General features: G+C 45.9%; 2 protein-coding genes across 3 annotated transcripts in view; one reads left to right on the top strand and one right to left on the bottom strand.

Moving 5' to 3' along the window:
- Nucleotides 1-18,219, top strand: part of LOC142557698 (uncharacterized) — an 87,067-nt gene extending 68,848 nt beyond the window's left edge. The window contains exons 7-20 of one of the 2 annotated variants that reach the window (XR_012822813.1): nt 89-156; nt 2,233-2,308; nt 2,498-2,603; nt 3,906-4,002; nt 4,758-4,902; nt 5,192-5,254; nt 7,136-7,336; nt 7,996-8,061; nt 9,864-9,935; nt 11,123-11,212; nt 11,609-11,668; nt 14,783-14,956; nt 16,346-16,632; nt 17,340-18,219. Coding sequence is in view for 1 of the 2 variants with exons in the window: in XM_075669734.1 (XP_075525849.1) it covers nt 89-156; nt 2,233-2,308; nt 2,498-2,603; nt 3,906-4,002; nt 4,758-4,902; nt 5,192-5,254; nt 7,136-7,336; nt 7,996-8,061; nt 9,864-9,935; nt 11,123-11,212; nt 11,609-11,668; nt 14,783-14,956; nt 16,346-16,570 (1,443 nt within the window). In the remaining variant the exon portion in view is untranslated. The remainder of the gene's footprint in view (nt 1-88; nt 157-2,232; nt 2,309-2,497; nt 2,604-3,905; nt 4,003-4,757; nt 4,903-5,191; nt 5,255-7,135; nt 7,337-7,995; nt 8,062-9,863; nt 9,936-11,122; nt 11,213-11,608; nt 11,669-14,782; nt 14,957-16,345; nt 16,633-17,339) is intronic. The other variant, XM_075669734.1, reaches the window with a different exon arrangement.
- Nucleotides 18,220-21,126: 2,907 nt separating this feature from the next.
- Nucleotides 21,127-25,901, bottom strand: part of LOC142558571 (uncharacterized) — a 42,066-nt gene continuing 37,291 nt past the window's right edge. The window contains exons 5-8 of the mRNA XM_075670705.1: nt 23,900-24,039; nt 22,985-23,112; nt 22,518-22,616; nt 21,127-21,373 (exon numbers count right to left, since the gene is read on the bottom strand). Coding sequence (XP_075526820.1) covers nt 21,127-21,373; nt 22,518-22,616; nt 22,985-23,112; nt 23,900-24,039 — 614 coding nt within the window. The remainder of the gene's footprint in view (nt 21,374-22,517; nt 22,617-22,984; nt 23,113-23,899; nt 24,040-25,901) is intronic.

Raw genomic sequence — 25,901 nt, 5'->3', positions numbered from 1 at the left:
TTAATAAAATAAAATTCATTCTAAAGCAGTGTCCATAACACACGTCCCCTTGGCGACTGACCGGCCTGTCCTGTTCTCTATTGCGCAGGTGGTCGAAGGGGTGCGGTCAAACGGGGAACTCAACTTCGACTACGTAGCTTTCATCATATTGGCCGGGTGAGCATTGACTGCGGCATGCTAAACCTTCTGTGAAGGGAATTTAATTCAACCTAAGTGCTGTGAAATGTAAACGGTGTACAGCAGTAAGGTAGCGTACAAGTATACTTAGGAACGCGACCGAAAAAGAATGAAATAAAACGCGTAGCCGTTTCACAATAGCAGCCGTAAACAGTTGTAATAAAAAAACTGACTGCATTAAAGTACAAACATATAACTGCAGAAACAAAACACAATGTTACAAATAAAAGGCGACACTTCGCTGAATTAGTGTCATTAAAGAAAAGCAATACAAACACTACGTTAACCAGCGACATCAAGCTGCTACTGCGAGCCTGATCTCATTGTTCAGTACTGTTGATAATCACATGCATGGCGGGATGTACTTTCCTGCCAACTGAAGCAGAGGAGCAGGGACACTGAGGTAAACTGCAGCTGCGAGTGTGAGTTACTTTAATAGCGAGCGCGTTGTCTTTTGCTTAGAGATGACCTTGCAATAGTCAGTTATCCAAAGTGAACGCACTACTGACAGGTTATGAACGGGCATACAAATTTGAGAGAGGAGGGGTGACACATGACTTGTGTCTGAACGCACTACTGACAGGTTATGAACGGGCATACAAATTTGACAGGGGGGAGGGGTGACACATGACTTGTGTCCTCCTTCGTCCCTGTCAAATTTTTGTGATCATTTTCACCCTCTAAAGATATAGTAACTCGCCCAACAACGCATATTATGAACGCGCTACAATCATGCAGCATATATCACTGCAAAAATTGACATCACACATACACAATAATCTCGTATGATCATATGAGAACACATGCGAAACATATGCATTCTCATATGGTCACACGATGTTATTGAACGTTTCGTATGAGATTTTTTTCATAGGGATGCTGCTGTGCTTCAGCTGACGATTACTGAGTATCGTGGTGAGGGCACGTTCTAAATACATTTCCAATTGTTGGAATTAAACTAGGATCCCCGCGCGCAACAGCCCGATATCGTATTCATTGGGTCAAAAATGCATGCATGCATGAATGCATGCGTGCGAGGGTGCGGCAGTTTCCCCATGTTCCCAATGTCGCAGCTAATGACATGCGGAATAGTTAAAGCTAGTGCTTTGAGAGCCCACGTGACAGGGACCCCACATGCAAGACTAGCATGGGGCTCCCTACTGTGTGGTCTTACGCAACATTCGGCGTCGTCCCAGTTCTCCTAGTACCCTACCTAACAAAACAGATCAGGTCGTTACGGAACATGTTTTAATGTTTTCTCAGCCTAATACAATAAGACGTCATACCTTATTAATCGTGCCGTGTTCTTGCCGTTGTCACAAATATGCTTGCGTCAGTGTACGATTACTCACCCTATACACTGACACGTTGGCCATGTAGTAACAATTAGCGGTACCCCAAAATATGCCTAATATTCGGCCAATTGCAACACACTTGTCATAGCATTGATTACCACAGTGCGCGTGATCTACATTCTTCTTGCTATCCTGCCACTACGGCCTCGCGCATGTTGAGCGCTGACAGCTATAAATGAAAGTTAGCAAATTAGAGGCGCCACGAAGTGAAGAGACAAGCGGTGGAAAAGCGCAGTGTCAAAATGCTTCGCCGGTGCATTAGTTGGCCGCGCCCAATGATACGCGAGATGGACAATTCGGCGCTCATTTTTACTTTCCTCCGTGATTTTGCCTCTGCGTTTTTAGCTCTACTTTCACCTCCGCATTCCCACAGCAGGAAATAGTGACGCAATGTGTGCGAAATCTGGACGTGCTCACTCCGTTGAGCCACAGATAGAGAATTCCCAATATAGATAACCTGAATACAAAAAATAAAGTGAACCAGTAAGAGTTCCATATTGTGTGCATCAGAAACGTTCCCTTGACGCCAACCGTTCGCTTGGCATCGGCACTGCATGGTCTCAAGGATTTGAAAGCACGTAGTTTCGCAGCCAGGTGGAAAAGAGTGCCGGAGTCTTGGTGGAACCAGAACGCATGCGTTAAGCGTTCGATGTAACCAGTTTCTTGTATCTTACTTTGTCTTATATGCTTTCTCATGCAGAATGATCGCAGCACTTGGTCTAATGGACAACAGTGTGGTCTCTATCATCGCAGCCATGCTCGTCTCGCCGCTCATGGTACGATTAATTTATGCAACTACTCAGACCACTTCATCTTTTGACGTCGTTGAACTTGACGCCATAATGCTGCTCTAGAGCTATAGCATGGTGGCACGATGAAAAGCTGCGCATTTTATCGATTCACTTATCTTTACAGCAGCGCTGTGGCCAGTGCACGTAACGAACATTTGTCTGCGCGACTTCCAGGGTCCCATCGCGGCCATCACGTTTGGCATCATCATCAGGGACAAGTCATTGGTCAAAGTCGGACTTCGCACTGAGCTGATCGGGCTTTTCCTCTGCCTCCTATTCGGTGAGACACTGGCCTTAAGCGTTGTAGCGTTCTCTTTCGGCACGCATTCGCGAATGTTGTCTGCATGTAAGTTTCAGTTCATCAACAAGAAAGACTACAGTGGCCGGCGTGAAGTGCAATCCTCTGGCCATCTTATTTTTTGCTGGGGAACGAGTAAAAAGATTAGATTGATAAGGAGGATTGGGTAAGGTGAAGGCAAGGGGGAATGAATACCTGTGTTTATCCGGAGGCAGCACTTATATCGACGTTTACTGCATGCCATTTTAATTGATATTTTAGATATTTATGTCACCCGAGAGTTTTCATTCTCGTACGGGATACATACGAAGGGATGTGTTGACTGGTTAGGCGAGAACTATATCCGAGCTCGCGCGATGAAATGTCTTTTGGAGAAACAAGCATAACTGTTTGCCTGCGGGAATTAGCTAAATTGCTTTGTAAGTTGCGTTGTTACCAATCATTGTGAGGAAAGAACAGCACGACCTTTCAGTTAAAATAGTCGGCACTGTCGTAAATAAACACTTTGAGGCTGCTGTAAATCTGAGCTATATTTCCTTCATGCCTTGGCAAATCTATCACAATTCCGCAATTTCTCCTGCAACCTCTCGTCTATAGCTACTTTTCGTCCTTTAATTTTCCCTACGCAAGCTTTAACTCCTAATATAGCGCTGTCAATTCGCTTTGTGTTATGAAGATAAGTACCCTTATAAAACGACCAGGATTACTTACGATGCCACTTATTTTTGTATGAATTTTTGTTAGAGAGAAAAAGGCTGTATATTCAAGGCCACAATGCCGATCAGATTTCGTCTACCAATCGCAACCCTTATTTTGACTTTATGACCGAGATTTATATTTGTGCAATGCATATTTTAATACAGCTCTCATCACGAGAGGGACGTAATTATGGGAATTTCAAATACGGGCGTTTTTAAGCTAGGAATTAGGTTTGAAGAACACTGTCCGAAAAAGACGGTATTGAGCAAGCATTGTATCCAGGCGCAATGTCTCTCCAACTAACCTTATTTACCTCGTCGCCTTTCACTAAGATAACATCCAGTCTTGGAGTAGCTACATACGGAAGGCATTTCCAAAAGCAAATTCTAGCCTTCAAGCTATCCTAATTTAGCGAGCTGCCGTTTTTTAAGTTATGCTGCTCCTGAAGACCGGTAAATACGGATTTGCATTAACAATAGTTTACTGTGCTTATGCTTGCAAAGTTGCAGCTCAAAAGTTCATTAATAAAGCCGTGACTTGAAGACCTTGGTCGTAATGACTGGGTCTTGTTCGGCCACGTCGCAGGGTTCTTTTTCGGGCTGATCATGGCCTACTGGGGAGACATTCAGGGTCCGGGAGGCTGGGGACCCAACACGTGGCCCGACGCAGAGCAGACGGCCAGGTAAGTTGCCTGTGCTGCATGTGTTCAATGACTCCCAACAAGGAGCGCTTCGTTCATGCTCCACAGAGAGTTGCACAGCTACATCGATATTAATCTACTCGCAACATGAATGCGGCAATAAGATCTTTTAATGAAACTTGGTAGCAATTCTCATTATGCGCCTTCGGGACCATATAAGACCTCTATTGCACCGTGCGTCCAATGTAAATCCCGTATGACATTGCAAGGCTGAGAAAATTCAGCTCCCTCGTCAGTGGCATCGGAGAGGCTTTTGAAACGTCATTACGTAGTTCTTATTATTTATTCATGCTTCAGCAAATGGCACTGACATTAGAAAAATGGCAGCATCCCCTGCTATGATTGCGAATCGCACCGTGTGGGGCTGATAAATACTTAGGCGGTTTTATGTCCGAAGGCAGTCCCTAGTCTACCGGCGGCCTTTTTGGATCACTATGGAGTAATTCCGGCCACTAGAAGCCTCAGCGTATTGGCATCTTTCTTTTTTTACTACATTTTAATACCAAAGTGGCTGCCATCACCGCTGGGTAGCAAACTTCTGATTAAGTGACAAACAGGACCCCTTAACGGCTGGACCGCTGTAGCGGGCAACATGTTTGTGTAAGTATTCGGAAAAAGACTTGTGGATCCTTCTTTCCTCTGGTGGTTATTACCGCGTGCGCGCTGTCAAGAACGCGTTCTTCCCAACGCATAATATCATGCACTTTATTTCTAAGTCTTACGTCGAACAATCGCAGGGGACAGTGGCGCAGCTTGTGGGTTGGCGCGCTGGTAGCGCTGCCCTCCGGCGCCGGCGTGGCCATGGCCATCCTGGGTGGCAACTCGGCGTGCCTTGTGGGAGTCGCCATCTCTGCTTCGCTGCTGCCCCCATCCATCAACTGCGTAAGCACGAGCTCCCTGCTAATAAAACAGCAGTGCGTCACTATAGTTTCACGCGTTCGGCTTGTATAGATTTAGTTTCAGTTCGGCAATTCATTGGGAAAAGCATCGAATTTTTCCTTCTAGTACTCTGAAGCGCTGTAATGTAACGTCTCCAGGTTTGTTGAGCATTGCGATTTCAATAATTTCCCACTACGCAGCTTATTCAGTTTCACCTATGGTTACAAAGGCCAATGTGGGCTCCACCTTTTGACGAAATCAGTTTGTGACAAGGCTTTTAACTTTCTCGCAGGGGTCCTTGTGGGCTTTGTCACTCATGAAAGTCTTTAAGTCTCTCGGCCAAGATCCTGTCAATGTAAGTACTTTTACTGTGTGATTCCACTGCGTTGCTTGATTAAATCGCACATGTTCTCACATATAATGACAGACAACATAAATGAAAATTGTTCAGGCCCATTTTAAGCAGATACTACGGTATAAAGCAAGAAGGCTGTAAGAGAAAATACAGGAGCGTCAACGAGAGCAAATATCGTGTTTACCCTGTATCAATACGTGTTACTGCACAGAACATCGAGCAGCAATGTAAGAATTTTTTACCATGGCGCCTTGGCTTTTGAAATAGTCCCGCCTAGAAATATAGGGACTGAGAATGAACATGAAAGCCAGAGGCTGTCTGGCTGGCTACTCTGCGCCAGGGGATGGAGAAAGCGACGGAAGCCTAAAGTACAAATGTACTAACGAAAGGTGAAGTATCATCATGAGCAGTGCCGCCAAACCTACAATATATATATCTTAAATCTACGTATTATCCCCAAATTTGCAGATAAATGGGCTTTCTTATATTTCCACACACGTACGGTCACCTGCAGTATGAGCTGCGATACGGCGGTCATGGTTGAAGGTGCCCCATGACTGCACGCCATTGCCGACATACTTTCACGACGACATTAAAGTGCAAATACCTCTCCTGATTCCCTGACATAAAATTCTTATTATGCCACTGATGCAGGGTCTTTAGCGGGCGTACGCTGTGCTCTACAAAAAAGCGCTGACAGTTACTTTTGCGGGATTAATTTCAAGTCCCATGTTCTCCTACTCGTACTTAGCAATAGCGCGCGTTCTCTTGGCACGGACCCGAGCAGAGCGACCGTACTCCGTCTTAAGCTTATAGTTCATAGAAATAAAAATAAATATGGGAGAAACACTTACATCAGCAAAAACAGCTACCAGAAACTAAAGCTAGTAGTCCTCACAGTGAAAAAAAGAGAAAAAAAAAAAACAAAGAAACGCCAGGGCAAGGCGTGTAGGTTTCGTTGAGAACTATACAGTTGCGAGAAGTGTGCCGCTGGTCACCTTTGTCGACTGATAACCTCGTTACCCTTGTTTCTAGACCATCCACGACGCCACGCTTCTGCCCTGCCTACTTGTGTATACGTGTCAACGGAAAGCCTACGTCGTTTTCCGTCGCGCGTACCTTGCGTACAATATGATCCTTGATCTCATTCATCCACCGCGCAGCGGCCTCTGCGAATCACGCTTCTACGTCTGCTGAATGACTGATGAGTTTTTTTATCTTCTCTCGTTCTCTCATTATTCCGCCCTTACGCTATACAGTTCTACAGAATAGCCTACCGAGCGCTTCATCTGGTTAACCTCTCTACCTTACACCACACGTTTTTTCACCTTCTGCTCAATAAAGCAAGCCGCTTTCTCACAACGCCATGGCTCCGTGAAAACGTAACGCCCACATTATTTTTGAGGATGCTGACAGGGCTCTATACTCGACTGAAATATTTGGACAGTGGTGGACTGGGAAAAGCGCAATGGGTTCGTCTTGAAATGCAGCGCAAAAAAAAAAAAAAAACAACGGACACAATGTCGGAAGCAGATCGTGTACAGCGGTTCTGATAACGTTTAAGGCAGCACAGCCACTTCTATTTAAATATTTCGCACGTGTAGATGACGTACGCGCATTGATGCGAACACACACGCAGGCACAGTTGCTCATGCTGGTAACATTGAACAAACAGCATGAAAAGTGGTGCTCGTGATTAGCACCATGCATGAAATAACTCGCCATGTTGCGAACCAGCGCTTCCATGCGCGTTCATCATTATGTTCCTATATGTCTTTGTTTATGTGTCAGCCCACTCTGACTTTCTATCCTGCAGGCCGAAGCTTCTTAGCTGTAGATTCGAAAGCTTTGAAGATAACTGCTGCACGTTCGCATGCGCAGGTGACCGTGCAGATTCCGGGCACGGACCAGAACCGCACTGTACAGACGTACCCCGCCTTCGTGGCGTACCCGGGCTTTCAGGCTTACTACTTCGACAACGCCAACATGCACAAGGAGTGCGCCGTCATGGCCATAAACTCTTTCTGCCTCACCGTGGTCAACATCCTCTGCATTATCATCGCAGGCACACTGCTGCTCAAGGCAAGTAAGCAGAGTAGCGTTTTTGCACGGACACTAAATAGTTGAGCTGCATCACGCTTCTAAAATGCCAAAGTCCACTCATGCCGCGAGAGAGCGGGCTCGGTCAGCCAGAAGGAAGGGTGGCAACGAAAGATTATTGACGACACGGTCTTAAAGTTCTCGCCCCAGCTCGTCATGACGTCATTAATTTTGACGGTATATTCTCGGGCCTAGCTGATTTCTTATCAGTAAAGTCGGACATGCAATGTGTTCTAGAGGAGACTAACGCTCAACTTGGCAAGTTTCGAGAACAATTTTTATTGCACCATAAACGCCCAATCTGCAGGAAGATACCTTGAAATCTACGACGTCACACTGACGTGTTGGTGCTTGGGTTCTTGCACGAAATAAAAACAGGTAGTTTCATTGCTTCATTTAGTGATCAAATTGTTACTACAAAATTAGTTTTAGAATAATTGTTTATCAATTTGAACTAATTCAGTGCTTCTCTTTAGTATACTTTGAGTATGCGTGTCGCTTAATTTCATATTTGTAACAGTGGCTGTCAGCAGCTCTTGTGACTTTACTGATACAGCCATGACATACATCGGTCGCTTACTGCTGTGTAGCTGCATTTACCAGCCCAATCCTAGTTATGCTCTCCTTTTTTTTCTGTTCAGGTCAAGGAAATAGCCCCTGAGTCCAGCATGCCACGAACGCAGCGCTTCTGGAAACACGACATCAAGGTCAGTCTCGTATATTTCCAGGCTTACTTGTTTCAAGCTGCATGCTTACGCAGAAGCTGGCCGCACAATAGATCTCGGTGGAGCGCCTACTGCCCGCGGACTGCTTACTTTTAACTTCCAGCGTATGCCGACGTCACAGCTTATTTCAGCGATGCGCGCATCCTTCTACCAGTTTCAGAATTTTTGCTGAGATGTAACTTGCCAATTTTTCTTCGTTAATTTCGTAATTGTTCCGGCGCTGCAATTTATGTGTTCGTTTTCAAATGACAAGGCCTCAGACGCTATTTATTCTGTTTCGCTATTTTTCTGTTTCGTTTAGTAGCCTGACCTGTATTGAGTTTGTGTGTCCTGTTTTAGTCTTTGATGTTCCTGGTCCTCGCTTTCCCTTTTTTCTCAAGTGCATATATACTTTTAAAGCAAAGAATAATTCTGCGGAATGTGGCGCGCCGCTGTGCAGTGAAAGGAGAAAACTTCAGCCGCCTTTTCGACTTCTTCCAACTGTAGATGGGCGAATCGGTGGCACGGCCTTTTAAAGCACGAACCTGAAACTATTCACTTGCGAGAATCGCCGCGGCGAAAGTTCCACGTGATGTCACTTGGTGACTACCTTTCCTCATTGCACTCTCCCTACTTATTCTCCTTATGTGTATACATCGTAACGGTAAGCACTCACAAATGCTGGTCGGGCGATTAGTCGAGACAAAGCAGCCGGATTTGCACAACTATGCAGTGTTATGGGAAGTACATATTAGCATGCGCGCACCCAAAACAGCTTTCATCGCGCAATCAGAGGTGGTTGGAGAGTTCGGTTGTTCTTCCTTTCCTTCTCCCGTTTCTTTTCTCTTCTCTCTTTCACGGACGTTCTCTCTCGCGGGTCGCGAACTTAAGCTCTGTAAATGGAGCCCTTTACATATGGAGTTTCCGGTCAGGGTTATTGTAGCTGTTTGAAGCATGTAAACACACAAAGGAAAGGGACTGTGAGAAAGAGGGAAGGCAGGGATGTTAACCAGAAAGGCGTGTTGTTGACTGACCTGCGCTATGGAAGAGGGGCATAGAAAGAAGAGAGGAACGAAAGGCGTGGATGTTTAAACGCGCGCGGACATCACCACACTCAAAAGTTGGCTCGCAAATACCGCCGGTAGGAGCACTACGGCACTCTGCGCAGCAACGGCGACATCAATGCGTTTATTCAGGTGTACGAATTTAAGGTTCACCCCCTCTACGAAAAAAAAAAGCTTTAGAAACTTTCATAACAGATGCTCAATTTTCAGTAAATCCCTTTTGTTTCTTAACATACAGTATAGGGAAGAGCTTGTAACATGGTGCGGTACGTATGGCCGGTTTTCGTAGTCGTAAGAACTTATTTGCAGGCTTGAAACTTCCAGCCGCCCTATGTAAGCACATTTTTAAGGACATAGCACTAACTTTTACGACAAAAGAAAACATTCATGGTTATATTGCGCTCAGTTTTACAAACACGATATTAAGGAAGGACAGGACGTGGTCGTCAGTCCACGTCCTGTCCTTCCTTAATATCGTGTTTGTAAAACTGAGCGCAATATAACCATGAACGTTCACCAACTAGCCCCCTTCATTGCTTTACTAAAACGAAAACATGTTCTCCTTAGATAAGTTCAATGCTTTGCCGAAAAGCTGCGGTCTAGGCGGGGTTGCGGAGCGAGTTTTACGTGTGGAACATTACCGAAGCTGTGATTACAGTGTCATCACGAATATAAGACTTGCATACCGTGTGGACGAAGTCTTACTGTCGCCACTGGTGCTCTCCACGCATTTCCTCGCAGATTGCGCGCGACTACAACAGGACCCTTCACGAGTCCAATGACTTGGGACAGGAGTTCCTCCAGGAATGGGCGGTGAGTTCCGCAGATCGCTCTACAGCGGCCGCTTCTGGAAACTAATTCCTTTCTGTCCGTAAAGCGCGGCGCTTTACTCTGTACACGTGATGTGTTACACAGGTGAGGTTTTCAATTTTGAGCAGAAAGGAACAGTCAGGCATGATGACAGCTCAAAGCTGTTGCGTTGAAAACTTCAGATGTAAGGAATGCTTATGCTGTTCGCCAACTCTACAAAGCCAAAACGCCATTCCACACAAAGAAAAAAAAATGGAACAATTTGTTCACTCCTTTTTTTCCTGGTCATGAAAACTACATTCGAAAAAAGAAAAAGAAAACACTGAAATGTTATTTCAGCAATGATTCATTAGCATAGTAATCAGTTCCCTTCAGTATTAAAAAGAAAGAAAACTCGCTTCACCATATTAAAAGTGCTACCAGGGACTTTGTGTTATTTTCACGCATTTATATCGTAATTGGCAAACCACTTCTGCGGACTCGCTTAAATAGTAATTGGGAGGTATGAAACTTAGCCTTCCGAAAATGATACGTTGGGCTTTCAAAGTTTAACTTAGCAGCGGCCGAATTACAACTGCTGCCTTACACCTCTGAATACTCGGTAGACTTTAATTACCAAATTCATTAACTCGCGTTATTTACAGCAACCTCCTTGAGAAATCTACGTCAATCCGAGCATTTTTTGACGTGTTTTACTCTGCGCTGTCGGCCATTTTTGGTACCATCCTTCGATCACGCCGACGCCGATGGGCTTTCGTGTAGTGGGGCATACACTGCTTTCGCCTTAAGCTGTTTGATCAAACGTCCGCTTTTTTTTTTCTCTTGCTAATATGGTCAGCGTTACCAAGGGGTCTGAAATTGTCTCCGGTAGCACGTTTTGTGGCCTGCATACTTTTGACGTAGAGTGCATCGCGAAACGGAATGCATTAAATTATACGTATTGCATGCACTGTGAAACAATCTGTCTTATGTGAGGCTAAAATTATCATCAGTTGTTCCATGCTCTGTCATTAAAGGTTCAGTTGCAGCGATTTCTTGTCACGTGGCTGGCTGCATTACAACTAAATAAATACAGAAAGTAAGCAAGAAATTACAAAAACGCTGCATGCCAGATTCCGGTCTTCGAGGTGATTGTGGCTCCGGTAATCCTGCGCGCAATTTTTCTAAAGTGGTTTCTTGTGAATGCGCAGAAAGTAAGTGGCGTGGATCCCAAGCTGATGTCGTCGAGCGACCCGCAGTCACGGCTGGCGCAGCTTCAAACGCTACAAGACATTCTTATGGTGGGTGTTGGTGCTTAAAAAAAATGTGCAGTTCTTGCTTTTCCTTCATTCTTAAGTATATATAAACAATCACTGCGACATATTTATTTGATGATTCTATGTCGCTGTTGTAATGGCTTAACGCTAAAAAGAAGTATGGCCCAACATACGTGGCGGAAAGGTGTTCACTGGTTGAATGGATTCCTTTGCACAAGTCAATATTCGCAATGTCGCAGAGTTAAATCAATGTTCAAGGGCGAAAGCAACGTCGCTTGGGGTGAAGCAAGCCAAACTGCTGTTTTTGTGCGTGAGCCTGCACTTGTGGCTTATTAACCACTGGGTCCAAAGAATTACTCCATGCGTATATATAATAGTGTAAATGTTACATGTTCTTTTCTAAATCGTTTTCTTCCACAGGATGCTGAGGACGACGAGGTGTACCAGACGGTCACAAGGCATTTGGGCAACCAACCGGCAGTAAGAGGGCACTTCCTGTTTACATAAAAAAAAGTCGCTGAGTTGGAGAATATCTGCTAGGCTTTCTGGCAGTCGAAATGAGTTCAACAGCGACAGCATTTCCAGGTCTTCATAATATAAAGAGTTGGGCTAGATGAAGCTGTGTCAGTATTAAGAGACCTTTCCAGCGCTTAGTGTAAACGAAGACAGAAAGCAAACTAATAGGAAGCAAGGACAGGAGAAATGCTGAGTGCTCCTCAAGCGTTCATTGTGTCTTGTTGCCTTCTATTCATTCATCTTCCGCCCTCTTTTACAATAAGTGGTGCAAAAATTTTAAAGCAAATCTTGATGCTCATTGAAAACGATGTAATTTCAGGAAGGGAAACATGCTTCTGTATCAATTGGATGCTGCAATGCTGAGTGTAGGATACAGATGATTCTGTTGATAATCATTTGCTGTCCCCCACTTTATATATATATATATCTCCGTGTCTAAGGTTTTCGTATAAACGAAAGTCGGGGAGGTGAATCCTATGTACGTCCGGTTTGCTGCCCTACGCAGGCTAAAGGGGCTTAGGGGATTGAAAAGGAGAAATCATTGATATTGCTTCATTCGGAGTTCCACATGCAAAATGACCGTCGCTCACTGAACTGTTCCGATGCACAATGAAACGATAATACAGTTCACACGTATAGCATATCCTCGGTTTCCTGAAAACTCAAGCTGCTGCACTTTGCCAGATTATCGTCGCCATCGTCGTCATGCTGACGTCTTATTGTTCTCACACACACACGCTTGTGGAACACACGCAGTTGAGTTCTTACACGAGTTAAACGCAAACATGCTCAAATTAGACAACCCGCGAACCTTTAAAATAAAATGTGTTACCTTTTAGAGACAAAGTAAAATTCTACTAACTGCAGCAAGCAAAATTTTTACATGTTTGCTGCTTTAGGAAAATCAGCAAAATTGGACAAATTTCGAAGGAATTTCAGCGGCACATTTATAACACAGCAAGTTGGCATCAAGAACATACAATAAAATTATGAACAGCGTCTTTTAGAGCGTCTGCGGCGGATGAATGAGGTGAAATTTTGCATCTTACGCATACTCGATATAGGGCTTACGTTGATTTCGAAAATAAGTTGTAAACGCAAATTATTAGTACATTATAGCTAAGCATTGTTTGCGTCGTTCTACCGATGACTCGAAACTTGCAGAGGGGTAAAACAAGTTAGAGCGCGAAACATGCACGCACACACCCACACATGCAGTCGCTCCCAAAAAGTTGAGTCGCTTCAGCATACGCCAAAGAGGATGAAGGCGAAAACCTGCGCGCTCACGAGACATTCATTGAATTACTTCGAAATTATCATTCGAATGCGTTGTTACTTCCTATTACTTGTTTTCTCTTGTTCTCTTTTTCGGTCGCCTAGACATGGCCACTGGTTCTGCGAAGTTAATGGCACGTTAGAACGGTCATGGCAAGTCCATTAAGACCATTAAGATACATGTGCAAGCTCACTGAATGAATCTTTCTTTAGTTTAACGCTTTAATCTACGAAGGTAGCTACATGGGCTTTTATATATGGTGGCTTCCACTTTATTGTAGCGCAGACAGAATGAGAGGTACACGGAAAGGCAAATTAGGCAAACACTGAGCTAACATTCAACAGACTCATTTCCAGTTCTCGCAGGCGTACTTACTCCTCAAAACGTCGTAAGCCAAGTATACATTGCTCGGCAAAGAACAAAACGCAGACTCTTTTTATGGCCACACTCATTAGTTGGAAGGGTGTCCGTTCAATGCGAACAGAGATAATCAAGCTCTTTTATGGATAAAGAAATTGATGGCTTATTGGCGCGTGTACTCTAATTTTGGTGCCGTAAGGCCGGACGCCCAGCGGATTTTTCGACCCATGAGTCATTTAAGGCTTTCGCCTCAAACAGCACACATCCGCGCACCAGAATTCCCGTGGGGAGCAACCTTCACGTATATAGATTCCCACAAACTTTCTTTTTAGTGCAACAAACCTAAGCGAATTCAGTTCAGTGGATGACAGGAAATACGCTTTCTCCCTTTCCATGTACTTAAACAAAAGCTCCCGAAAAAGCTTTATTTTAATGGAATCCGTTCAGAAGGCAATGGTAACTGGGTTTTACAGCATATATGCTATACCACACGCATCCTCACGCTGGAAGTCATCTCCTTGCACAGCACAGCCGCCACGTTTGACCAATGCCATATAGGGTGCACGGCTGAATCACGGATGATTAATACACTGCAAGACAATTACAGCTCAGACACTGACCCACAATAGACATATTACGAGAAGGAGCAGTACAAAACACAAGGAAAAGAACGTTATACAAACGTACTCGCTATGAATGTCAACGGTATAAAAGAAATAATGTAAGTCCAACGCACATGTTGTTACCTGTGAGGCTAAGCTTTCGTGTCGGTGTTCATAAAATGTTATAAAACTGTTCAAATGCTATCAAACGCGCCGCGTCATGCGGCATAGTTTGCGCCTCCTTGACGGGACGCCAGGACTCTCCCACCTCGCTCCACGCGACCAGATTCCACTTTGTCTGGAACGGGCATACTTCTTATTACACCAGCTTCGGCATCGACTAGGTTTACTATTGTAAATTCTCCCGCATCAGCCTACTTTATTTTGCGAGAAGCCGACCGAGAATGGCGTGTGTGTGTGTGTGTGTGTGTGTGTGTGTGTGTGTGTGTGTGTGTGTGTGTGTGTGTGTGTGTGTGTGTGTGTGTGTGTGTGTGTGTGTGTGTGTGTGTGTGTGTGTGTGCTTGTGTGTGTGCTTGTGTGTGTGCTTGTGTGTGTGTGTGTGCGTGTGTGCGTGCGTGCGTGCGTGCGTGCGTGAGAGAGATTCGGCAAAATTTATCTTCCGCTGCTGTGTATCTTGGCCAGCAAAAGTAATTTTCTCGTATGTACCCCCTATCCATTGGATTGATTTTCGCTTGTAGCTATCACCATGGCAAACCGATTGGGCGATTGGTCAATTAAGCGACTGACGGAGTGGCTTACTGACCACGCAGGCTGATTGGGTTTGCTGGCTAGTTATCGGCTGGGTGATTTTATTCGACGACTGATCAATTACATACGCAGAGCCTGGCGCGGCGGCTGACGATGGCAGCCTTGCCGGGTGGTGGCCTCCAGCCCTGCGCCGATCCGGCGGACCCGGAGTCCGGCTTGCGGTGGCGTCGGAACAGCCAGCTCGTGTCCAACATGCTGCACAACTTCGAACGGCGCAGCAGCAAAAACCTGGGCGTGTACGCCTACGTGAGTGCGCGAAGCTATTCGAGTGAATACCGTTCCAAGATATCGAGTCGTGCCTGCATTCCCTAGCTATGCTGCAAGTGTTTGGCGTTCTCTTCGGCTGTACGCGCTTAATGGATGCAGGATGTAGCTTCTGGCTAGGTTATACAAATTGTAGACTAATTAACAGCGCGAACGCAAAACTGGGACACCAGAAAAGGGAAGGGTAAACGCAGTGCTGACTACCAATTGGTTTATTCTTTTCGAAACAGTTGCTCGTATGAAAATTACGTGAGAACTAAAAAAAAATATGAAAGAGAAGAAAATTGAAAGGAAAGCTAATCAGTAAAATTCAAAGAGGAAAAGTAAAACGATATGAACGAAATCTGCACGAAAGACACCAAAATTCAACATAATAGGCATGCGTCGTTATAGTACTTCTATTCAATTGTTGCATTTTTTTTGTAGTTCTAACGTGCACTGTATGAAAGCATCTCGTTCGAAAAGAATAATCCAGTTGAGTCAGTGCCGTTTGTCCCTTCTCTGGTGTCGAAGTTTTGCGCTCGCGCTGTTAGTGGAATCCTCCCATTTTCTCGGTGGTGGTTTAAAGGTCTGTTCATGTATTGGAAGCAGAACCAGGCTTCGGCCAAATTTTCATCATGAAGTAGGGAATCCGCTGCGATGAAGCTGCAAGCACGTACTTCTTTTTGCATATAGATCGACGTTATCGTTGCAAGTGATATTAATAAAAAATAAAACCGTTGGACCACTTCGAACGTTTCCAATGTTCTGAACAAAGTCATGTATCTTTCAAAGAGCGTGTAGCAAATACATGTACAAATTGTAGTTCTAAATGGTTGCCTTGGATAAAATATAAGAGTGTCACTTGCTTTAGAATATTTCATCAGAAGGCGTGCCATTTATTCGGACTTGTTCTGAAAAGTAGAGATATTTGTCATACCTACTTTAATTGGTGATCTTTATTTGGGACGAAGTTAAAATTTTGCTTTGAGTAGCTGACGGCATTAATAGTACGCGATTCGCGTGTCTGACGCCGTAGTAGACGCCGCGGTTGTCTCCACTCTGTATGGAGCGGCGGGCGAGGAGGACAACGAAGCACTGCAGCAGCCACTCGAGAAGATCGCCCCTCCTCTCTAGCCTCACTCCCCTGCCTCTCGCGCCACAGGAGAGGGTACGCATCCGGGCCGCGTTCCTCGCTCGCGCACGCGAGATTGAACAGCGTTCGCCGGCTCACCCTCACAGGCCTTCACTCATACGGAACCCGACGGCGACGGCAGAAATGCGCCTGAAGTGTCCATATAATTGCTATCGCAATAAAATGTAATGTTGCCGTGAGTTCTCGTCCACGACAGTACAGTAGCACTTAAGCGGTCTAAACTTTCGTGCCCGCAGGACAACCCGAGCCCCGTGCGGGACGCGCTGAGCCCGCCCTCTAGTGGGACGCCGGCGCAGCCGCCGCAGCTGTCCCGGCGCCGGTCGTCGGTGCAGCAGCGCTCCAGCTACTGGCCGTCCCGCTTCTCGGTGTCACCCGTGGCCGAGCCGAGGCGGCGTATGTCGCGCGCCAGCGTGCGACCCGCCATCCTGCGCGAGGAGGAAGATGAGACGTCACGCATCTGAGGAGGAAAGAGTAAGAGCATGGAGTAGCGTCTGCCCCAAGTCTACTCGCGGCCACCGAGATGGTACGAACAACGCACGCATTCTTGGAGGCCCACGATGTACTCGTGAAGATTACCATGAAAATCGCTAGAGGGAGTTCTGGCGCTTGTATCTACTGGAAATGAAAGTACGGCTGTTCAGACGGCGTGGGAATGATGGGAAGTACATGGATTAACCTAAGCTCCATGCTTCTGGTTTCGAATGATTCTGCGGTATTTCAAATTGATCGTTCTCAACAAAATATTGCATTGTAAATACAACCATTCGCAGTGATCACGCATGCAAGCGGAAACTTATAGCCTTATTGTGTTTATAAAACTACGATTGTTTGGAAACTTGAAGAAAGCGTGATAAATAACGCCATAAGAACGCCCCAAAGTCCAAAACCAAAGAGTAGCTCACATGAAGATGTAGACTTCATGTGATTAACAGTAGTAGAACAAGGAGTGTCGCTGAAGGCAACACTCCGGCCAGGCAACGCCTGGCCGTAGCTGGCCTCGCGAAGGCAAGTTTCCTTGTCGAAACAGCTTCAGCGACATTCCTTGTTATACCACCGTTAATCACATCAAGCCACAAGCATGCGAAGATTTGGACAAATGTGTGCACTGTCTATTATTCATATAGTTTTTCTAGTAAACAAAGTGTAAAATGTAACAAACTGCTCCCCTTTAACTCCACTACGTGCAGAAGGTTGACCAGGCTTTTCTTTTCTTGTCCCGTCTACTTACAGATAACGGAGAAAGACGGGCACAGCGGCGTCCGCAGCTGACGCATGTGAATAGCGGGGCAACAGTGGTAGTCAAAGCCTCGCGATTCTTCGGGAGAATTGCCACTACCGGTTCGGGGGGTCCAGCTGCACTGAGGAGGCACGTCTTGAAAGCCGCTTGATTCGGCGAAGTGAGAGCCGCTCGCGGCTTGTTACGCACACTTTCACGCTTAACCGACTGCGGAACTTGAGTGCTAAAGTACGCCTGGCGAGAGCAGTTATGCCGTTGCCGTGGCGTATGTACAGCCAGTCGGACAGTCCACAGCCCACCCTTGCGCCGCGTCACGAATAGAAAGTACTGTATAGTCCATTCTTAAAGGGAATACCTGAATTACAATCGAGTGAGTCAATGTAAATGCTTGTCATATTCGCGACAAAATGTCCTGTATACGTGACAGCATACTACGCGCATGCATATGCTATAATCTGCATATCTTCTTGCCACCACTCCGCTGTAATTGGTTGCGACCAATTAACTGAATGTTGCCTGTTAGAGTGGGCTAGATCGTACATCTTTACAATATGGCACGTGATGATTCTGTCTTTGTTCGAAAAGAGTTCTTTATGATTTAGAACGGGAACTTGAGAAAATTAAAATGATCCTATAGTAGCAAGAGAGGTCACAACGTGCCTGTCTTCTTGCAGAACGAGACCAGTGAACGTGGGGAGGACTAAGGGTGTGATATGTTCTATTTTTTGTTCATGTGTTTCGTTTCTCTTCACGTTTATTTAGCTCATGAATCATTGATTGTATAATATAGAGGCACGCTAATCAACTGCCTTCCTCATTGTGCACAACGTCGTGCGCGTCTGTGAAATAAACCATGTTCACCTTTTATGTTTATTGATGTATACCTGTTCATTTGATTTGCTTGGCAAGAAGTGCGACTGGCGTTCTGATGACTGGTTTGTTTCGTGGCCAGACAACCTTAATATGTCGCCTGTCTCGGTGCAGCGTTTACGAACGCCTGCCTGCTGTTTCCTTATCGGAATAATGGACATTGTCTCGTAATGCTTTTGCAATTTCTGCTTGCAACCCTGACCCGACTGGACACTGTGTCACTCAAAGAAGAGATATCGTTATTATGGACTCGACCGACATTGCGCGAAAAGCTACCAGAGCCATGCTGCGATTTAAAGACTGGGTTGCGCGGCCGCCTTTGAATGCGCAGTGCTTTAGCGGGCACGCATCATTTCCTAACTTTCCTTTTGAATTCCCCCTCCCCCACCCCTCTTTCAGTGCAGGGTAGCAAGCCAGGTGCAAGCTTTCTTGAATTTCTCTAGCGCCGCCAATAGTGGAGTTACCAAAAGTCTCGAGCAGATAGGGTGCTCTCTGCATTCTAAGTTTGTTTGCGGCTCTGACCCACGCATGTGGTTCTGGGAGAAAAAAGCAACTGAGGTGTGCATTTAGGAGAAAAGCGTGACTAGTTCTAAAACGAATTCCGAAGCGTAGGTTAAAGCTGACGGTCGCGCTGGCGGGCCTGTCGCACTCTCACTTATATGCGTCCAGGATGGCACGTGCGCGTCACTGCTACCGGATACGAGTAACGCGACGCCCTTCATCTCCAAGGATCCCTACGGATGTTTTCGAAGATGTCGTCACGGGGTCTCCCGATACTCGTGCGCGCTTCCGACTTCGGTATGAGCTCTCGGCGCGAGAGTTCGCGCATGCTACGAACTGCATTGCTCACGTGCATCAAAACTATATATGTACACGCGTTTTAATATCTCGAAGCTCGCTCAGCTGCCAGTGAAACTACCTTTCGTTGCTGGTTAGCCATCAGTATTATTTGTCATTAATAGTTACTCGACTGCAAAGCTTTCTGTAAAAGTTTGCTGTAAGTATTCTGCAAAATTTTGTAAGTTTTAGAAGCACACCAAGTATCTTAATCGTGACTCTTTCATGGTCAGGACAGCGCTTCGGATGCAGTAAGTGCAGCACTGTCCAAAAGATTTTTTTTCGTTTTCTTAGAGGTTTGATGTGAGAGCATCAAAGTACCCATTTATATAAAGAAACCGGCGTCTGTAGCAGCGAAACTGCACCTAAATTCCCATTGGCACGTCACATTGCGTGTGCACCTCGACGGAGCAGAGCGGCTGAAAGGGTACCACTGCATGCCTCGCTGCTGGGCCAGGTGTTGCATGAGGAGAGAGGGCATGCCTCGACGCCACGTCACTCTCTCTCTCGGAAGCCTGTGTTATCCGCGCGTTCCTTGTCCGCGCAAGCTTTCGCCTGTATTATAACTTCGCCTCGGTAATCACTATAAAGAAATTAAATAACCAAATTCGATAGGAAGAACTTTGGCAGTAGTAAGTTTCGAGCCTATGACCCCCTACGCCCAGAAGCAGTGTGTCGTACCACGGCCGCTGGTCTTATCCACAAGGCTAAACCAGTGCCTATCAGGTAGCAGGCCTGTGCACTTTGCTTTGTGGCACCATGCTACTTGGACCGAAATTTCCATTGCAAAGTCTGGCGTGACGAAATGGTGACGTCAAAATTACCACGACTTACTCGGGAGTGTCCCCATTAGATATTATGGTAGTCAGGCAAGGTAGCATGGCGTCACGGATCGAAGTGCACCGACCTTGTGCTATCTGGGAGGCGTTGGCCAAGCGTCTCAACTCGCTCGCTCTCCCCGAGGAGTTCACTACTCGAAGGACCGTTCAGCAGCATTCAATTGGACATTAATTCTTTCGCATTTCCAACTTTTAAGAAGTGCTTTGGTGTCCTCGGATTTCAGTTCTTCTCTTTCCAAGAGACTGAAAAAAAAAAACCTCAAATACTAGCGCCGCAGAAACTTCTCACTGCTACCTTGTTATCTAGCTAACTTGTTATTGAGCTAATGGGTTAATTACAACCAAACAAAAGGCTAAAGCGCCACTGCTGTAGACCTGGATAAACAGACAGCAGCCATACGCACTCTTTTCAAGGTCTTCCAGTTCGCACCAATCTTCGTACTTGTCAGCTCAGAGTTGTGATTTTCGCTTATGTTATCGCGAAGGCGTTCAATATAGCACTACTAGCATGTAGAAGAGGAATAAAATGATACGCTAACACAGCGCTATGCGTATGCCCTTTTCTTCCTTTGTGTCCATGTGCTAGTTGGGATATACATTGAGCGGTTTATCAGGTGACAGGCTTAGCACAGTAGGCCACAATCTACAAAACTAGATATGTAGAGGTCGAAAAGTTCTGATAAATTTAGTGAGCCTGACTTAACGGCGCGTCAAATGTAACGAAGCCCATGCTACCAAACTCCGCTCTGGTACGATCGTTCAGCAGCCAATGAAAAGTTTTGTTCTTTCGAGCTATGCAGTATCGGTGAATTCCTGCGTCCTCAAGTTGTGCCCGTGTCATAAAATGCTTTGTAGTTGATGCTTTCTATTCTCTGACTTGGGTGCCACCTAAGGGCAGAACTCTCAGTACGTCTGCGTTATTGCATTACATCCCGTCCATCTACGTGACTACGTTGTCCAGTGGTTGAACCCCATACTTCGTGCCACTGAGCCACTTCTATGGGCGCAAACAAAGCTATACCATTGGCTATATATATATATACCGCAGAGTCTGTAGGAGCACCCGCTGTAGTGTTCCATTGATTCCTCTTACAGACTGTTCCAGTACGTAACAAACTTAACGCATCTTTATTCGGGTGCAATATGACAGGCGCTGCTGACTGACAAGAGAGGTGGGCAAGGACCGGCTTCAGGGTTCAAGGCGGGAAATCCGGGTGGGGAGTAACGGTCGCCGTCACTGTAGTTGCGAGCCCGGGTAACCGGTGGTGTGCGGTGGCCAGAAGGGAGGTCGTGGGTGGTGGTGATGATGATGGTGCTGCAAGCAGTCGGAGGACGACGACGGCTCCCTGACCCTGACGGCACCACCGTGGCTCACGGCCATAGCCATCGACGGGTGGGGGTGCTGCGCTCCGGCAGCGTGTTCCGTGCTGCTGCCGCTACCGCTGTAATCCTGCAGGATGTTGTCGATAGCTGCGAAGAACCTGCGTACAAAGGACACAGGAACTGACTGAGGCTTCGAGTTTGGGTAGTTTGGTTGGGTTCATGATGGCAGACTCAACAGCAGCGAAAACCTAGGACCGATCTCCCGCAGCCAGACACTCACGGAGGTGGCGGCCTCGTACAGAGTCCTCAATGAGCAGAGTCATTGGGTACATAAAATTTTTAACTATTTTCTGCTTTCCGATTTCATTTACCGCCAATGCCTTCACAAGATCTCTCGTTCCTTTTTCTCTCTGGCCGCGAGATACCTTCCGTCGTTGTACAACGAGGAAGCCAAAGTGGCCGCGGCCACATTCGCTTCATTTATATATTTTTGTGTGCTTTTGTAAACAAAGAATTATTCGACCAAAAAAAGTGAGTGTTAATGTTGTTTCTTCGACCTTTCTCGTGCCGTACGTAGTTCTGTACGTGTCGGTAGCAGAACAGATATCAATCAGTGGTGCTCTTTAGTATGTCATGTTCTTGTTTGAAGACTTAGCGAGATCTTTATGTGAAAGTGCTGGCAATAGGAGTCAGTGATTGACATATGCAGAAGCAGAAAAAAAGGTGATCAGAAGGATGGACAACATGCTCGAATTCCCGCAACCCCAACTCGTGCAAGACAATTGCTGACCGGTCATTGTATCGGTAAACGTCGCGCGAGAGGAACGCGAAGAGAACGAAGTTGAGCAGCGATAATGATAGCGCTTGTGTATGAAAACAGTGAAGTCAACTCGATACGAAACGATGACGAACTATATAAGTACACCTGGCGACCAAAGTTTACGGACCACGGCATCTCCGAAAACGTTCCATTCCCAAGAAGCCTGTAGCTAGTAGCCAGTAGAACTGTATACGACAATGTGGTTAGCATATTCTAGTCAAGGCCCGAAATGCAAATACCAGACTGCGTTATGAGATTTTGGAGATATTCAGCTTTTTCTCAGGTCTCGTGCACCGCAATATTTTGTCAGCGGGCGTACACGTGAGAGAGATGACGTGCACACAGGGGCTCATAGTACAAGAAAGAGAACAAATATCTGTGTTTTTTTTTGTTCTCTTTGTGATACATTAGTCACTGCATGTACAACGTAACTTCATCGCTTATTCGGTACAAAGATAAGTTTACTTGTTATGCTCACAAACCTTTGGGAGATATCTGGGTCGTCCAGCGACGTAAGTACGTAGTCCTCTTCTCCAGCTTCGGTGAGCGCTGGCTGTGGCTGCGGCGTGTCAGGCGGTTGCCTGCGGAGATTTTGACGCAGCGAGGGTCAGGCATACGCTTCGCGGTTCGAGGGCCTCCTTGGTACGTAGACCGCGGCCGACAAATCGCCTCAAGAAGGAAGCTAACGTCATCTTAAATGTTGATAAAAAGTTAGATAAATGTAATCTGAGGCCGCTTGGCGATGTGCGCTTCGATCGCTTCATAGCTTACGGGTGAAGTCTAACCGTTGATGCATCTACATTATAGCTAATTAAGATCCAAAATGAGAGCGAACATTAGGAAGAAACTTGTGTTCCCACAATTGTGTACGTGCCCTTCACGTTGACACTGTCGCTAACTATGTGGTCTTTGGGATGTCACATGTAGAGAGCGCGCATCTGGTACCCACCTGATGTGGCGATTTTCTGGCGGCCTGCCGTCGACCGAGAGGATTTTGTCGATGACCTGGAAGACCGTGTCTGCGTGCATCTCTATGGCCGAGGACATCATGGTCGCCATACTGCACGGGTCCGGCGCCTGCCATATTATAACAGAGGACATTAGAGGCCCTCGATCAGAAGCAAACTATGAAAGCAGCAGCTGCAAAATTAGGTCTTTTACACTGAAATTTTGGAATACTATATATCTACGCACGCAGCCATAAGAGACGAGCAGGCTCCAAGCGCCCAGTGGATCAATATCTGTGTTTAAGGAATTGAAAGGACGACGGTGAACTACAATAGTACTAGCTTACTTTCCGTAATGTAGTATTTTACCGGTGCGAACATGTGGGGCTGAAATTTCGAGGTTAACAAAGAAGCCTGATGAGAAATCCGCCCAACGAGCGATGGAGCGAAAAGTCCAAGTGTAACAATAAGGGGCAAAAAAAAAAACGATGTAGATCAGAAAGCAGGGCTAGCCGTTATTTTAGTTGAGATCAGGGCGAGTCGGATAGGTCATGTAATGCGTAGGGCAGATAACCGATGGTCTGTTTCAGTTACAGGATGGGTACCAAGAAGAGAGAAGCGCAGTCGACAATGGCACAGAATTATATAGTGTACTGAAATTTAAAAAAAATGCAGTCATAACTTGGAATAAGTTAACGCAAGACAGGGGTAGTTGGAGGTCACCGGGAGAGGCATTCGTCTTGCAGTGAACAAAAGTAGGCTGATGACGACTTTCGGCTACCTACAGAAAACATAGCTTCCCAATGAGATGTTGCTTCCAATAATGCTGCTTTTGAGTCACTCGTATTTCACGAGCACACGGTACTCCTTTGGATTTGACCTTTTACTTTTCCGGATCCCCCGATGTCGTGACGTACCTGACGGTAGTCTGGCGTCGAAGCCACCGTAGTCGTTGCCGTGGAGACCCCGCAGAGGCACTCGAACGGCGGGCACGAACACTGCCACACGCTAGCCGCAGGGCTGCCACTTCCAGCTCCTGGGGCTACAGGTGACGTCACTGAAAGCGAGAGATATAAAGCAATGCCACATGGACAAGTGGTATTTTTTCCTATCGCAGGTGTCGGGACGATCTCGAGGCTCGATTTCAAAATGTTTGGGCATATAGAATGGAATCCATAGAGTTTCCTACAAAATTACTAGAGCGAACTCTAGCGGAGCGATCATTCAGCAATCATTAGAATGATGAGTCGGTGATGGATTTGTTTAATGTTCGTGCTTGTAGCTTCAAATGTTCTTGTAGCGTATTTTTGTTACGCTTTATATTTGTACGAACTCCGCCGTCAGCTCATTTTTACAAACGAAGTTTATTCCTCCGCCTCATCATTGTAAATTTCAAAGATATCTTTTTTTCCTAACTTACGAAGGTCATAAGTTTCTGCGCTTTATGTATGATTATTGGAAATTATTGCGCTTATAATGCGATATTTTGCTGTAAATGATCGATTTGCCCAGTGACGCAGCTGTTTGAGGCCAGAAGGAAAAAAAAATTATAGGCAGGTCCATGTACCACCTATCATTCTGGATAAGCTGGATAAACCGTTGTGCTTGCAGCTCTCGTAGGCACTGGCGCTAGAGTTCCCTCTATAGTGATTAGTAAGGAAACTGCATGATGGTATCCACACAGCTGGCGTTGGCCAATCGGGAGCGCGATCATAAGTATCCACGTGCGCCTACGCCGCGAGTTCCTCCGCGTCAGTGTACCCAGCTCACCCTGTCTCGAGTGCGGAGCATGACTTGCAGATTCCAGTCGTAGGGATTCGGTGCTACGTGCTGCTAGAGCGGCCAGACCCAGTGGTATTGTGGCGCGTGGAAAAAGAAAAGCGCTTAGCCAGTATTTGGGCCTACTGGCTGAGACTTCAAATAGTTCATTAAAAAAATTACTGGAGGGAACTTTTAGACTAGCATTCACGGGTGTTGTATGCATGGCGATTCAGCCAAGGTGGAATGGATAGTACACGGATTTGCCTAAACTTCGCCCTTGCGGCTTCAAGCGACTTTGTGACTTTGCAAATTCATCATTTTAAGCAAGACAGAGCGTTTCAATTGCCACAATTCACAGTGGTTATACATGTGCGCAAAAAGTAAGAATGCTTCGAAATTCAGGACAATAAAGGCGGATAAACCATAGTAAACAAAGCCACAATAACGTCTGTAGCCACAAGCACGAAGATCAGACAAACTCGTGTACTATAACCATCATTCCCATGGCAGCTGAACAATTGCAGCGCCAGAGTTCCCCATAGTAATTTTAGCAGGAAACCCTGTATGGGTCTTCGGGACCACCACTTCACCACGCACTTCAGTGTCACACACTTCAGTGTCACAATAGAGAGTATTAGTTGAGGGGACGCTAGCAGCTTGCGTCCCCTTAACTAAAGCTCTCTATTATCTTGACAGGGAGTATACAGTCCTTAACTCGGCACAACGCGGACTTACCGATGACTACGAGAAAAAAATACTGCTATGTTCTATGCGCACATGAGTTGGAAAGCCCGACACCGACACTAATCGCTTATCGTTCTTGCTGAAGGACCAGACTCGTTAGAATGCATAATTGTATTTTTACAAAATAAATAACGAGAAAGCTCGTCGAAAAGTAAGAAAATATATCTGTGAACGGACAGCCGAGGTAAGGTATTTAGTATTGTTCAGAATGAGAAGTGACTGACGCGGGTATTTGTTCATGTGTTCTCAAAAAGACAAAAAAGAAAGAAAAGGAAAAAGAAAGAAACAGAAGAAGGAATAAAAAAGTAAAAACGCATGCAATAGCTTGCTTGCTTACTGATTTCTCTAAGGTTATCTCGCTATAGAATCGGCGATAGCATTCGAGAGAGTTCTGATACATGAAGGCGCGTCTTG

The sequence above is a fragment of the Dermacentor variabilis genome, chromosome 9, assembly GCF_050947875.1.
Source record: "Dermacentor variabilis isolate Ectoservices chromosome 9, ASM5094787v1, whole genome shotgun sequence".
NCBI classification, from domain to species: Eukaryota; Metazoa; Arthropoda; class Arachnida; order Ixodida; family Ixodidae; genus Dermacentor; species Dermacentor variabilis.
Note: the sequence above shows the minus strand (reverse complement) of the source record. Positions and strands in the feature narration are given on the sequence as shown.